The 12,424-nt window shown below is 37.6% G+C and overlaps 1 protein-coding gene across 3 annotated transcripts; it reads right to left on the bottom strand.

The window, feature by feature from the left end:
- Nucleotides 1-38: 38 nt before the first annotated feature.
- Nucleotides 39-11,614, bottom strand: naxe (NAD(P)HX epimerase). 3 transcript variants are annotated; one of them, XM_061983274.2, is made up of 7 exons: nucleotides 11,468-11,614; nucleotides 8,519-8,701; nucleotides 8,340-8,448; nucleotides 5,055-5,165; nucleotides 4,874-4,984; nucleotides 3,194-3,341; nucleotides 39-315 (listed from the first exon to the last, which is right to left on the bottom strand). In XM_061983274.2, the coding sequence occupies exons 2-7, from the start codon at nucleotides 8,689-8,691 to the stop codon at nucleotides 116-118; spliced, it is 852 nt and encodes a 283-aa protein (XP_061839258.1). In that variant the 5' UTR covers nucleotides 8,692-8,701; nucleotides 11,468-11,614; the 3' UTR covers nucleotides 39-115. The 3 variants fall into 3 exon arrangements, with proteins under 3 accessions (XP_061839258.1, XP_061839259.1, XP_061839257.1); XM_061983275.2 differs by having other exon boundaries at nucleotides 11,539-11,599; XM_061983273.2 differs by lacking the exon at nucleotides 11,468-11,614 and adding an exon at nucleotides 11,285-11,443.
- Nucleotides 11,615-12,424: the final 810 nt, after the last annotated feature.

Below are 12,424 nucleotides of genomic sequence, written 5' to 3'. Positions count from 1 at the left end.
TGTGCTAATTAAAAAAAAGGAGAAAACTCAAGATGAAGTCTGTTGTAGTGCATGTTCTTAAAGGCTTACGCACACCAGGGAATAACTTAGACGGCACAAACCTCTCCGCAAAATGTTACAATTTTAAGACACAATCCGTGCCGGGGTACTGCGGGAGGTTGAGCTGGTACTTCCTCTGCAGGCCGGGCGGCACAAAGCGCCCACCCAGGAAGTGATGGCGTCCTTTGAACAAAGTGGCAGAGCTTTTGGGAGCGGTCAGAGAGATGAGCGTGTCGGGCTGGAGCCCATCGACGCTTCCTTGCTCGACATCCCAACCTTGAAAGAAACATAAGGAAATGCTCAGATCACAAATTGGGACAGTCATATCTTATTATTTTGTCCATATAGTGCAGGGGTGTCCACTAAAGGATGGTACTATTACAACCAATCACGAGTCGGATCTATCCCGATTTCTTGGGGTGAAGATTTGATTCTCGATTCAAAGAGATTGTTACAATATATTATATATTAGGGGTGTAATGGTACGTGGATTTGTATCAAACCGTTTCGGTACGGGGGTTCCGGTTCGGTTCGGAGGTGTACCGAACGAGTTTCCACACGGACATATTAAGTAGCGTAACGCACGTTGTGTAAACAATGCACACCGAGGCACAACACACGGCATGCTAGCAGCTAACGGGCTCGGATAGACTGACCATACGTCCTCTTTTCACCAGACATGTCCTCTTTTGCGGAGCTGTCAGGGCGGAGTTCCTTAAATGCCTCAAATGTCCGGCATTTTGAGTTAGGGTTGCGTGTATTTTCAATGTACGTTCAGGGTTAAGAAGGGGTTAAAAACAAAACAAATTGTGTGTGCAGCAGCATTGGTGAGGGAGGGGCAGAGACAGAGAGAGAGAGAGAGTTATGATAAACGCGCATGCGTCGCCAGGCTCTGCTTTTTATCCAAAGATTTATCACATTTAATTTTGTATTATCTATAGCAGGGGTGTCAAAAGTGCATACCTGCCAACTTTTGAAATCACAAAAACCTAGTAGCCAGACAAAGTCCTGGTGGGGGGTTCAGGCTTCGCCCCCCGACGCAAAATGATTGATTGCATTCAGACAGGTTAAAATGTTGCTAAAACCATCACTTTTCTATCAGTCACAGTGACTTTTCAAAACAAAAATATTACAGCAAAAATCATATGGGTTGATTGACATGTTTATTCTGTAAGCTAACTTCAATAGTTTGAAATTATTTTGACAGTTAATGTCAGTTATCCTGTCAACCTTTCACAAGACTTCAATTTGTTCATTGAAAGTATAAACACTTTTTACAGTAAACAAATGGTAAAACAGTACTAAACAATTCCATTAAAAAAAAAATTTGGTGTCATTATTAACTTTCTGTCCAAGCTTGTATAATCTACTGCCTTGTTCAATTGTAAAAAATATTCTGTGCCTAAAATTCACATTTCTATCACAATTATCATACTGTAAACATGGTAAGCTAACTTCATTACAATTAATAGTCCTGTCAATAGCATGGAATTACAATTCAAATGTAGTTTTTTTGTAAGCCTTTCAAAAGAATTCAAAATATGAACAATTAATGACAATTAATTTAAGCCATCAGACACTTGAAAAGTGGCACATCACATCTCTAATGTAATCATTTGAACTTTTCAACAGAAATAGCACTGCAAAAATATTAAGGACATACTTCTGTATTTTGGTAGTTATGCTGTCAACATTTAACAAGATTTCTTCAACTTGGACTTGAAAGCATAAATAGTATAAACACTTTTAACAGTATAACAGTACTAAACAATTCCAATAGATAACATTGGTGTCATTACCTTTTTGTGGCTAAAATCCAAATTTAGCAACGGCATTAGACTTGTGTTTTTTTGTCCCAACGTGGTCTTTTACATCGCTATTTCCTCCGTGTCCGATCGAAAAATCTTGTCTGCACAAGGTGCAATTCGCGTAGTTTTCACCCTTTTTGGAACGGATAATTATTCCCGGATAGGCTTTTGAATATTCTTCACGGAATGACTGCAGTTGTCTTTTCGGTTTAAGACTCGTATGCGATTTTTCTCCGGCTGATTCCATGATCGTTCGCTCGTTTGGAAACAATGGCAACAGGTGCCTCGTGCTTGGCAGCGGTGCTATAAATAGCCTCGCGCATGGCATTCGGAATGGCTCGATAGGAAGTTACGGGAAGCAGTGTCGATTGTCATTGTTGTTACGCGATTTCGTGAATAAAACTTAAAAAAAAATTTTTTTTTTTAATTAATGAAAAACCGTATTTTTTATCACTGCAACCGTAACCCGGAATAGGTTGATGAAAACCGTACTAATTACGGGAAAACCGGAGTAGTTGGCAGGTATGAAAGTGTGCCCCGGAGGCCATTTGCGGCCCACAGCACATTCTAAAATTACTATTAAAATAAACAAAAACATAACAAAAGTGAAATAAAAAAGCTTAAAGGTTAAATGTAATTTTGAAAAAGTTGCAATGTTGACTAATAAAACAAAGCTGTTTTTTTTTCTTTCAAACTGTCATTGCTCAAAACATAATATTGAATCAAAATCAATGTTATTATGAATTATTGACCTATCCAAGGTTCCCATTACTTCACATCAAATATTCCACTAAGAACAATATTTTTGGTGGAAGATTTTGCAAATTTGGTAAATAAATAACCCCAAAATGTATATTTTGTTGTTTTTTTACTGTACCGAAAATGAACTGAACCGTGACCTTCAAACCGAGGTACGTACCGAATCGAAATTTTTGTGTACCTTTACACCCCTACTATAGTGTATGTCAATATTTAATGTTGTGCTGCTCTGCGCCGGAAAAGAAGGGCAAAATACGGGAGAGGTTTGACATGTATGACCGATACTAACCTGTTATGGATAATATCAATATTTGGATGGATTTACCCCTACATACTGCATGCATACATTTTCACATTCACAATGCTAATAGCAATCTAGTGTAGGTCAACATATGCCAAGACATCGGAAGAAAACATTGACAACCTTGCTTTGTATAGGATAAGACAAAGGATAATATCTAATGATATATCTCATTAATAATGATTTTTTTCCCCATAATATATCGAAGGCCAAAAAAAAAAGGGCAACAGGCCAAAATTACAAAAAAAACTATCCATAATTCTTTGGTGAAAGTGCGTGGACCGACCTGAGGGGATGTCGATGCTGGCAATGGGGGCGGTGGTCTTCTTCAGGACATCTATGATGGAACCAAAAGGCTCTCTCACAGCCCCCTTAAAGCTGAAGCCAAAGATGGCGTCGATCACAAGGTTGAAAGCCTCATCAATCACTCGGGCCTGAAAGGACAATCAAATATTCCAGCTCTGTCGTCCATACAGCAGCTATTATAAACATGACTAGTGAACTTTTACTGCATTCATACACTAGCGAGCAGCACAAACACAACATTTAATGTCTTCTTTTTTGGACAAAAGGGATGGACTGGCTGAATAAAAAGGTAACAACACCAAGAGTTTGACTTTATGCTCATATTTTTACCAGTGAAGCCCCGTGATGTAAAACCTTGATAGAAGAAAACCTTATGAATTCAGATATTATACACCTAACTGGTACAAGTACTTTTCAATATTACTTATTCACACATACAAATACTTCAAATGCTTATTTATAAAACAAGATGCTAATTAGTGTTACTATCGTTGTTAAATGGTTAGAACTGACGAATGACCAATTCGTTACATCCGTGTTTTTCAACCTTTTTTGAGCAAAGGCACATTTTTTGCGTTGAAAAAATGCGGAGGCACACCACCAACAGAAATCATTAAAAAACGAAACTCAGTTGACAGTAAAAAGTCGCAATTGTTGGATACGACTTTAAACCATAACCAAGCATGCATCACTATAGCTCTTGTCTCAAAGTAGGTGTACTGTCACCACCTGTCACATCACACACTGACTTATTTTGACTTTTTTGCTGTTTTCCTGTGTGTAGTGTCTTAGTTCTTGTCTTGCGCTCCTATTTTGGTGGCTTTTTCTCTTTGTTTGGTATTTTCCTGTAGCAGTTTGTCTTCCTTTGAGCGATATCTCCCGCATCTACTTTGTTTTAGCAATCAAGAATATTTCAGTTGTTTTTATCCTTCTTTGTGGGGACATTGTTGATTGTCATGTCATGTTCGGATGTACATTGTGTATATATATATATATATATACATACATATATATATATATATATACATATATATATATATATATATATATATATATATATATACATACATATATATACGTATATGTATATATATATATATATATATATATATATATATATATATATATATATATACATACATACATACATACACACACACATATATATATATATATACATACAAATATATATATATAAATAAAATTGTTTTTCTTCTATTTTTTGAAATTGTGATTCGATTTAGAATCGGAATGAATGAGAATCGCTATTCAGATGTGAATCCATTTTTTTTTACATGATAATAACCTGTTATTTTTGACAAAAAGTCCATAAAACATTTAAAAAAAAACATTAACAATAAAAACAATAGATAGATCTGAACTTTTTAAAAGATTTCAAGCGTTGAAAGTAAAAAAATAAATATATTGCCGTTTTCCTGACACATTTATGAGTGTTTCCTTTTTGGATTCCAAGAGTAACTGTGTATAGGCAATCTTATGCTTGCTCAAGGGTTACAGACTCATATGAAACACTTTTTCGACGCCTGTATTTTCCATGTCCACGAGGTCAAATACTCCTAAAAGTTGATTTAATCTGAAGCGCTGGTTGACGACACTGACTAAAACGTCATATGAAGCCCCTCTGTGATTCAAGACAAACCTCAGGCATCTCAGTGAGAAAGGGGATCTCCATTTTCTGGCACTGGGTGGTCAGACCATGAAACAGCGGTTTGTTGGGCTTCTTCGGGTACAGGATGGAGGGCTCGTAACCCTGAGAGAGGAATGGAAATTAATGAGGGAAACATCCAATGCGGATGGGAATGATGGCTACCACTACTTACAAAAAGCTTAAGGTGTCTGGCACACACCAAACCGTCGCCGCCGTTGTTGCCTGGTCCACATATCACCAGCACTGTGGCTTTGGCCTTCACCAAGGAACTTAAAGGGTATGCCTTTGAAAACCACATGAAACACTCTTACATATAATGTGGACATCCTTGTTGTAGGGTTGTACAAGTATAGTACCCCGATACTAATGAATTATATTCGGTACTATACCGCCTGTAAAAAGTACTGGTCCCCCGCCCCCCCCGTCGTCGTTACGTCGTGTCTTTGCTGGTTTTACGAGCAGAGGAGCATGTTCGGCAACTCACAATCACAGAGTACTTACAAGCAGACACAGTGTGTAGACAGAAAAGGGAGAACGGACGCATTTTAGCTTAAAAAGTAAAGATAAAAGTGAAGTTATAACACTGAAACGTCCTCAGGAAGAGGTGCTTTAAGACATGGCTAGTTAGCTAGTGGCTAAAGTCCATCCCCAGTCTGCAGTGTTTTAGCTACTTCTAAATCACTAATCCTCGCCTCCATGGCAACAAATAAAGTATGTTTCTTACAAGTATCATTATCACTGCAGGACGAGGAATAGCTAAACATGCTTCACTACACACCGTAGCTCACCGGCGTCACAATGTAAACAAACGCCATGGGTGAATCTACACCTGACATCCACTGTAATGATACCAAGTACAGGAGCGTATCTAGTCGATACTACTATGATTACATCGATATCTTTTAGCATCACAAAATCTTTTTTTGTGTTTTTAACATTTATATTATTGTTTATAAACTCAGGAAATACGTGCCTGGACACATGAGGACTTTGAATATGATCCTGTAACTACTTGGTATCGGATTGATACCCAAATTTGTGGTATCTGTTAGAATAATTGTTTCTAAATTATCACAAAAGCTTTGTATTACATTAAGTTCTTGGCAGGGAGAGCTGTCTTTGGGGCCTACCAGGAGGAAGGCTCGTAAAACCCCACTGTGACTTCAAAGCGGACAGATGGCAGGATCTGCCCAATTTCCAGACGAACTCTTTTTGAATTATTTTACGAAGTCTCTTTGAACTATTCTATGGAACTCCTTTTGAACTGTTCGGTAACTAAAGGCAACGCTGTTTACGACCCACTTCCCTCTGGAAGCAGCTGTGGGCAGGTGGTGGGAGAAAGTCAAATAAAGAAGGAGGAGTACAATCTTTTGGCAGAGCGTGGGTGACACTGTAAGAGGTTACAGGTCGACACGTATTGAGTCCAAACTTAATTCTGCCTCTGTTTGATTCTTTGCCTCTTGTCTTGTTTAATACATGTCATCAGTGTTTGAACCTGACAGTATCATCCAAAACTAATGTAAAGTATCAAACAACAGAAGAATAAGTGATTATTTCATTTTAACAGAAGTGTAGATCGAACATGTTAAAAGAAAAAGTAAGCAGATATCAACAGTAATCTACTACTCAGAACCTACTCAGTGGTTAGAGTGTCCGCCCTGAGATGGGTAGGTTGCGAGTTCAAACCCCGGCCGAGTCATACCAAAGACTATAAAAATGGGACCCATTACTTCCGTGCTTGGCACTCAGCATCAAGGGTTGGAATTGGGGGTTGAATCAGCAAAACTGTTTCCCGGGCGCGACCACAGCTGCTGCCCACTGCTCAAATGCAGAGGACAAATTTCACCACACCTAGTGTGTGTGTGACAATCATTGGTACTTTAACTTTAACTTAAAATGAACAAGTAGATTGATAATTCATTTTCAACCACTTGTCTTTCATAATGTTGACAAAATAATAGGAGTATAAATGACACAATATGTTACTGCATACGTCAGCAGACTAATTAGGAGTCTTTGTTTGTTTACTTACTAATAAAAGGCAAGTTGTCTAGTATGTTCACTATTTTATTTAAGGACTAAATTGCAATAATAAACATATGTTTAATGTGCCCTAAGATGTTTTGTTAAAATAAAGCCAATAATGCCATTTTTTGTGGTCCCCTTTATTTAGAAAAGTATCGAAATACATTTGGTACTGGTAGGGATGTCCCGATCCGATATTTGGATCGGATCGGCCGGCGATATTTGCAAAAAAATGCGTATCGGCAAGGCATGGGAAAATGCCGATCCAGATCCAGTTTAAAAAAAAACTCCGGACCGTGTTTTCCAACGCACCGATTTAAATAATACATTCCACTTTTCTGATGCTCCGTAATTTCCGTTCCGCATTTTCCAGCACACCTTCAACACATCCACACGTCTGTGGATTCTCACACAGTTGCTTTTAGCTGCTGGCATTACACGACAGGCTCTTCTCACTCTTTCCTGTGTCTCCCTCTCACAGACAGCGAGCGCACCTTCTTACACACGTCACATACTGTCACGACATACGTCACATACTGTCACGTCATACGTCACATACGTATACGTCCTCCCCGAGCAGAGAGGTAGCGGCATGGCTAACGTTAGCTGTGATGCTAGCGCAGCCGCTAAGGTGCGCGCCTGCTCAAGCGTCCTCTGCGCACGGCAAATCTATGCCACGCACAAAATCAAATTAAAAAATAAGCGCATAACAATTTTCGACACACGGACACGACAGAGAAAACTGTTTTCGTCATCATTGTTCAAATATTGTAACGTCTGTCGAGACGCTTATCTCTGTGCGGTGCCACACGTCCACACCATCAAAATGCCAAGGCAAACATTTCCAGATCAACACCGTATGAAAAAAATACTGATTTTTTTTAGTTGTGATTTCCTTCTCTGCATGAAAGTTTAAAAGTAGCATATATTAATGCAGTATGAAGAAGAATGTTTTAATGTAGACACATAGAATAATCATACTGCTGTGATTATATGCATCAAGTGTTCATTCAAGGCTAAGGCAAAATATCCAGATATATATGGTGTATCGCAATATGGCCTTAAAATATGGCAATATTAAAAAAAGGCCATATCGCCCAGCCCTAGTTCAATGATGCCATTTCTGTTTGTCATGTATAATTTTGTCTATTTTGTGTTTATCCTTGAATAAACAGGTCAGTTTCTTGTTACCAACCATTGTGTATTATTCAAACTCCCCTAATTCAGCTGGCTAGTTGTTATCAAGAGTACTAAAACCCTTTTCAACATGATTCTGACAACTAAGTAGGCTAAATAACTTTAAACTTCAATACATGCTCGGATAGGCCAGTATCGGTCAGTATCGGAAGTGCAAAAACCTGGATCGGGACATCCCTAGGTACTGGTACCAAAATATTGGTATGGGGACAACACTACCTTGTTGACATCTCACCCTTGTGATAGCTGTAGCACAACTGAGGCCAGCGAGCTCCATCAGCTGGTCCACACTGAAGCCATACTCACTGAAGAGCTCCTCATCAATGTGCTGCGCCTCCTCCTGTCTGCACCACATCCATAAGTCAGTCCACAAACCCAACAAACTTACTATAAAGGCTTTTTTGTGAAACGCACCCGAGGTATTTGATGGTGTGGGCCATGGTGGACGCCGGTCTGCTTGTGTAACAGTCTGTGGGGTGGTTGTTAGCGGCTGCAGACGGAGCGCATTTCCCTATTTGCGCAAAGACTGCCGTGGCCCGGGAGCTCACAAGGAAGCCGATGCCGAACAGTGTCCGCACACTCAGCATTCAGAAGGTCCTGGAACAGAAAATTATCTTCATAATCTTCATCTCGCTGCTTTGTTTCATCAGTCTGGAAAATGACAAATGTTAGACACAGTAAGGGCTAAAAGTTTGGACACCTTCTCATTCAATGTGTTTTCTTTGACTATTTACATTGTAGATTGTCACGTCAAAACTATGTGGAGTTATGTACTTAACAAAAAAAGGTGAAATAAATGAAAACATGTTTTATATTCTAGTTTCTTCAAAATAGCCACCCTTTGATCTGATTACCCTACCTCTACGACACGCGATCGCGTGACTGGCTTCCTCATTATCTCTCAAAATGGCTCAAGAATCTCCGTGAGATTGACACTATTTTGATCATATCTATTTACTAGTAAAATGTGGAAGTCTTTCCGTGTGATAAATCAGATGTATATGATAAGTACTGGTACTTAAAGTGCTGAGTGCACAATAACTAAACAAAAGCAAATACTTCTACTGGCTCCCTTTTAAATCATTTGCCCTCAAAGCCTTAAACTTTTTTAAATGTGTTATTAAAGTTTCTATTTTATTTATTGCTATTATCACCGAATCTCTCAACGGCATGTTTTTATTAATGTATCATTTGTATTTTATTTTTACATATATATGTTTTAAAATGTTTCAGAATACAGTACAGGCCAAAAGTTTGGACACACCTTCTCATTTAATGTGTTTTCTTTATTTTCATGACTATTTACATTGTAGATTGTCACATCAAAACTATGAATGAACACATGTGGAGTTATGTACTTAACAAAAAAAAGGTGAAATAACTGAAAACATGTTTTTATTCTAGTTTCTTCAAAATAGCCACCCTTTGCACACTCTTGGCATTCTCTCGAAAAACAGACACCGCAAAAACAGTACCACTAAAATATAGAGTTGTTGATTTTATGGTGTACACAAACAGTACCAAAGTTGTTGTTTTTTGGTAAAAAAAATAAAATGTTACCTTATAGTGTGTGAGTGAATTATATTTATATAGCGCTTTTCTCTAGTGACTCAAAGCGCTTTTACATAGTGAAAGCCAATATCTAAGTTACATTTAAAGCAGTGTGGGTGGCACTGGGAGCAGGTGGGTAAAGTGTCTTGCCCAAGGACACAACGGCAGTGACTAGGATGGCGGAAGCGGGGATCGAACCTGGAACCCTCAAGTTGCAGGCACGGCCACTCTACCAACCGAGCTATACCGCCCCAATAGTCTATTGTCATTTTTACAGTGCACAATTTGATAACTTGCTTTGAAATCCTAAGTCAAGCTGATATTCAAGTACTTATTTTTAATTTAAAAAAAATAAAATTTTGTTGCATTATTAGATCTTATTACATTTGAAAAGATATGTATATAAAGATAAGCATGCACTTCATGTATTTATTGAATGTCAAAATGAAAAGAACAAATATTTAGTAAGAAAATATTTATTAAAAGCACATTGTTACCATTTCGCGGGCCATATAAAATGAAATGGCGGGCCAGATCTGGCCCTCGGGCCTTGAGTTTGACACCTGTGGGTGGCAGATTGTCACTGAAGGCATCAAAACTATGAATGAACACATGTGGAGTTATGTACTTAACAAAAAAAGGTGAAATAACTGAAAACATGTTTCATATTCTAGTTTCTTCAAAATAGCCACCCTTTGCTCCGATTACTGTTTTGCACACTCTTGGCATTCTCTCCATGAGCTTCAAGAGGTAGTCACCTGAAATGGTTTTCACTTCACAGGTGTGCTTTTGAAGCGCATGGAGAGAATGCCAAGAGTGTGCAAAGCAGTAATCAGAGCATAGGGTGGCTATTTTGGAGAAATTAGAAAATAAAAACATGTTTTCAGTTATTTCACCTCTTTTTTGTTAAGTACATAACTCCACATGTGTTCATTCATAGTTTTGATGTGACAATCTACAATGTAAATAGTCATGAAAATAAAGAAAATGTATTGAAAGAAGGTGCGTTCAAACTTTTGGCCTGTACTGTATATTTTTTTAAATATATTACGTATTATTAAAGTACATTATTGTCCTATATAGTCATATAATCATACCAAAGACTATAAAAATGGGAGCCATTACCTCCCTGCTTGGCACTCAGCATCAAGGGTTGGAATTGGGGGTTAAATCACCAAAAATGATTTCCGGGCGCAGCCACCGCTGCTGCTCACTGCTCCCCTCACAGGGGGTGATCAAGGGTGATGGGTCAAATGCAGAGAATAATTTTGTCACACCTAGTGAGTGTGTGAGACAATCATTGGTACTTTAACTTTAATAATAATATAAATGTTATATAATTATTACAAAGTTTAGGTGACAACTTTAGGAGGGCGTGTGCTAACAGTTAGCTTTCTCTAAACCTTCAGACAATAACCGCAAACGAGTGAATATTAGTAAAACTCGCCAAATGTCATAAAAAGCGTTTAATACATAGCATAATTGTGTCTGTGTTTTAAATGAAACCATTACACACAAAACAAAGTTTAAGTGACACATTTAGGAGGTCGTGTGCGTTTAGCAATATGCTAACAGTTAGCTTTATTCAAACATGACAACCGGAAGCGAGTAAATATTAGTAAAACTCACCAAATGTTGTCTTAAATAACCATATAACAATCTATGCCGTAAAGTACATTATTGGACACAAAACAAAGTTTAAGTGACAACTTTAGGAGGGCGTGTGCTGTCAGCAACTTGCTAACAGTTAGCCTCGTTTAAACCAGGTTGTGCAAAGACAACCGGAAATGAGTAAAGATGAGTTCAACTCACCAAATGTGAGTAAGAGTTCCCCCTTTTGCATGCAAGTTGTGCATTAAAGGCCGTGCGGTGATACAACTTACAAAACAACAACACGCAGGAAAGAGTTGAAGAAGAACAGCACACAGAAACGACCTACATCCGGGCAGGAGTGAAAACGCACCACGGCTCCAATTTTCAAAATAAAAGTTCAGAAACCGGAAGCATTTTTTTTCTGTCCTTAAGAAAATGAAAAACAACAGTATTGATTTTTTTCTTTGGAGTGGGAAATGGGACGAAATTAAATGAATAAATACATCTTACATGTGTCGTTAATTAATTAACTCATCATTAAATTGTGAAATAGTTATATCAATAATTAAATCGTAAAATGAATGAAATAAGTTTATTTCGGTCATATAAACAACATTAACCATTTTGTGTGACTAATTTAACAGTACAGATGAGACATATTTAACAATCATACACATTTACACACAAAAAGAAAAGAAAAGAAAAAGAATGACCGAAAAAGGAATAGGCTGACGCCAAAGCTTATATTTGCCTATCCTATACATTCACTGAACATTAGATTGCCTGGAACATCAACATTAAAAAAAATAAAAAAAATCAATGGGATGAAAGTAATTGTTACTATATTTTATAATTTTCAATGATTTCACCTTTCAAGGTGTTCTTGAACCTTAACAAAGAAGTACATGTCTTCAGCTCATCACTGAGCTTGTTCCACCATTTAACTCCTAAAACTGAAATACATTTGTATTTTATATTCCTTCTTACTTTACCTATTTCAAAAATCAATATCCTCAATAAATTATAGTTTTCTCCTCTTAATGTAAATAACCTAAGAATACATGCTAAAAAGCTGTTGTTCTTTACTCCAAACATAATTTCCATTGTTTTTAAAAACACAATATCTGAACATTTTAACACATTAGAACTTATACGTAATGGATTGGTATGTTCATA

This window comes from Nerophis lumbriciformis, linkage group LG21, assembly GCF_033978685.3.
Source record: "Nerophis lumbriciformis linkage group LG21, RoL_Nlum_v2.1, whole genome shotgun sequence".
Classification (NCBI taxonomy): Eukaryota; Metazoa; Chordata; class Actinopteri; order Syngnathiformes; family Syngnathidae; genus Nerophis; species Nerophis lumbriciformis.
The sequence above is the reverse complement of the archived record's forward strand: the minus strand, read 5'-3'. Positions and strand labels throughout refer to the sequence as shown.

Excerpts from the sequence above, each read along its gene's own strand:
- naxe (XM_061983274.2), bottom strand. The coding sequence starts at position 8,691 with ATGCTGAGTGTGCGGACACTGTTCGGCATCGGCTTCCTTGTGAGCTCC. Across the intron at positions 8,449-8,518 it reads CACACCATCAAATACCTCGG|ACAGGAGGAGGCGCAGCACA; the intron begins GTGCGTTTCACA and ends GATGTGGTGCAG. Across the intron at positions 5,166-8,339 it reads GTGCTACAGCTATCACAAGG|GCATACCCTTTAAGTTCCTT; the intron begins GTGAGATGTCAA and ends TGGTTTTCAAAG.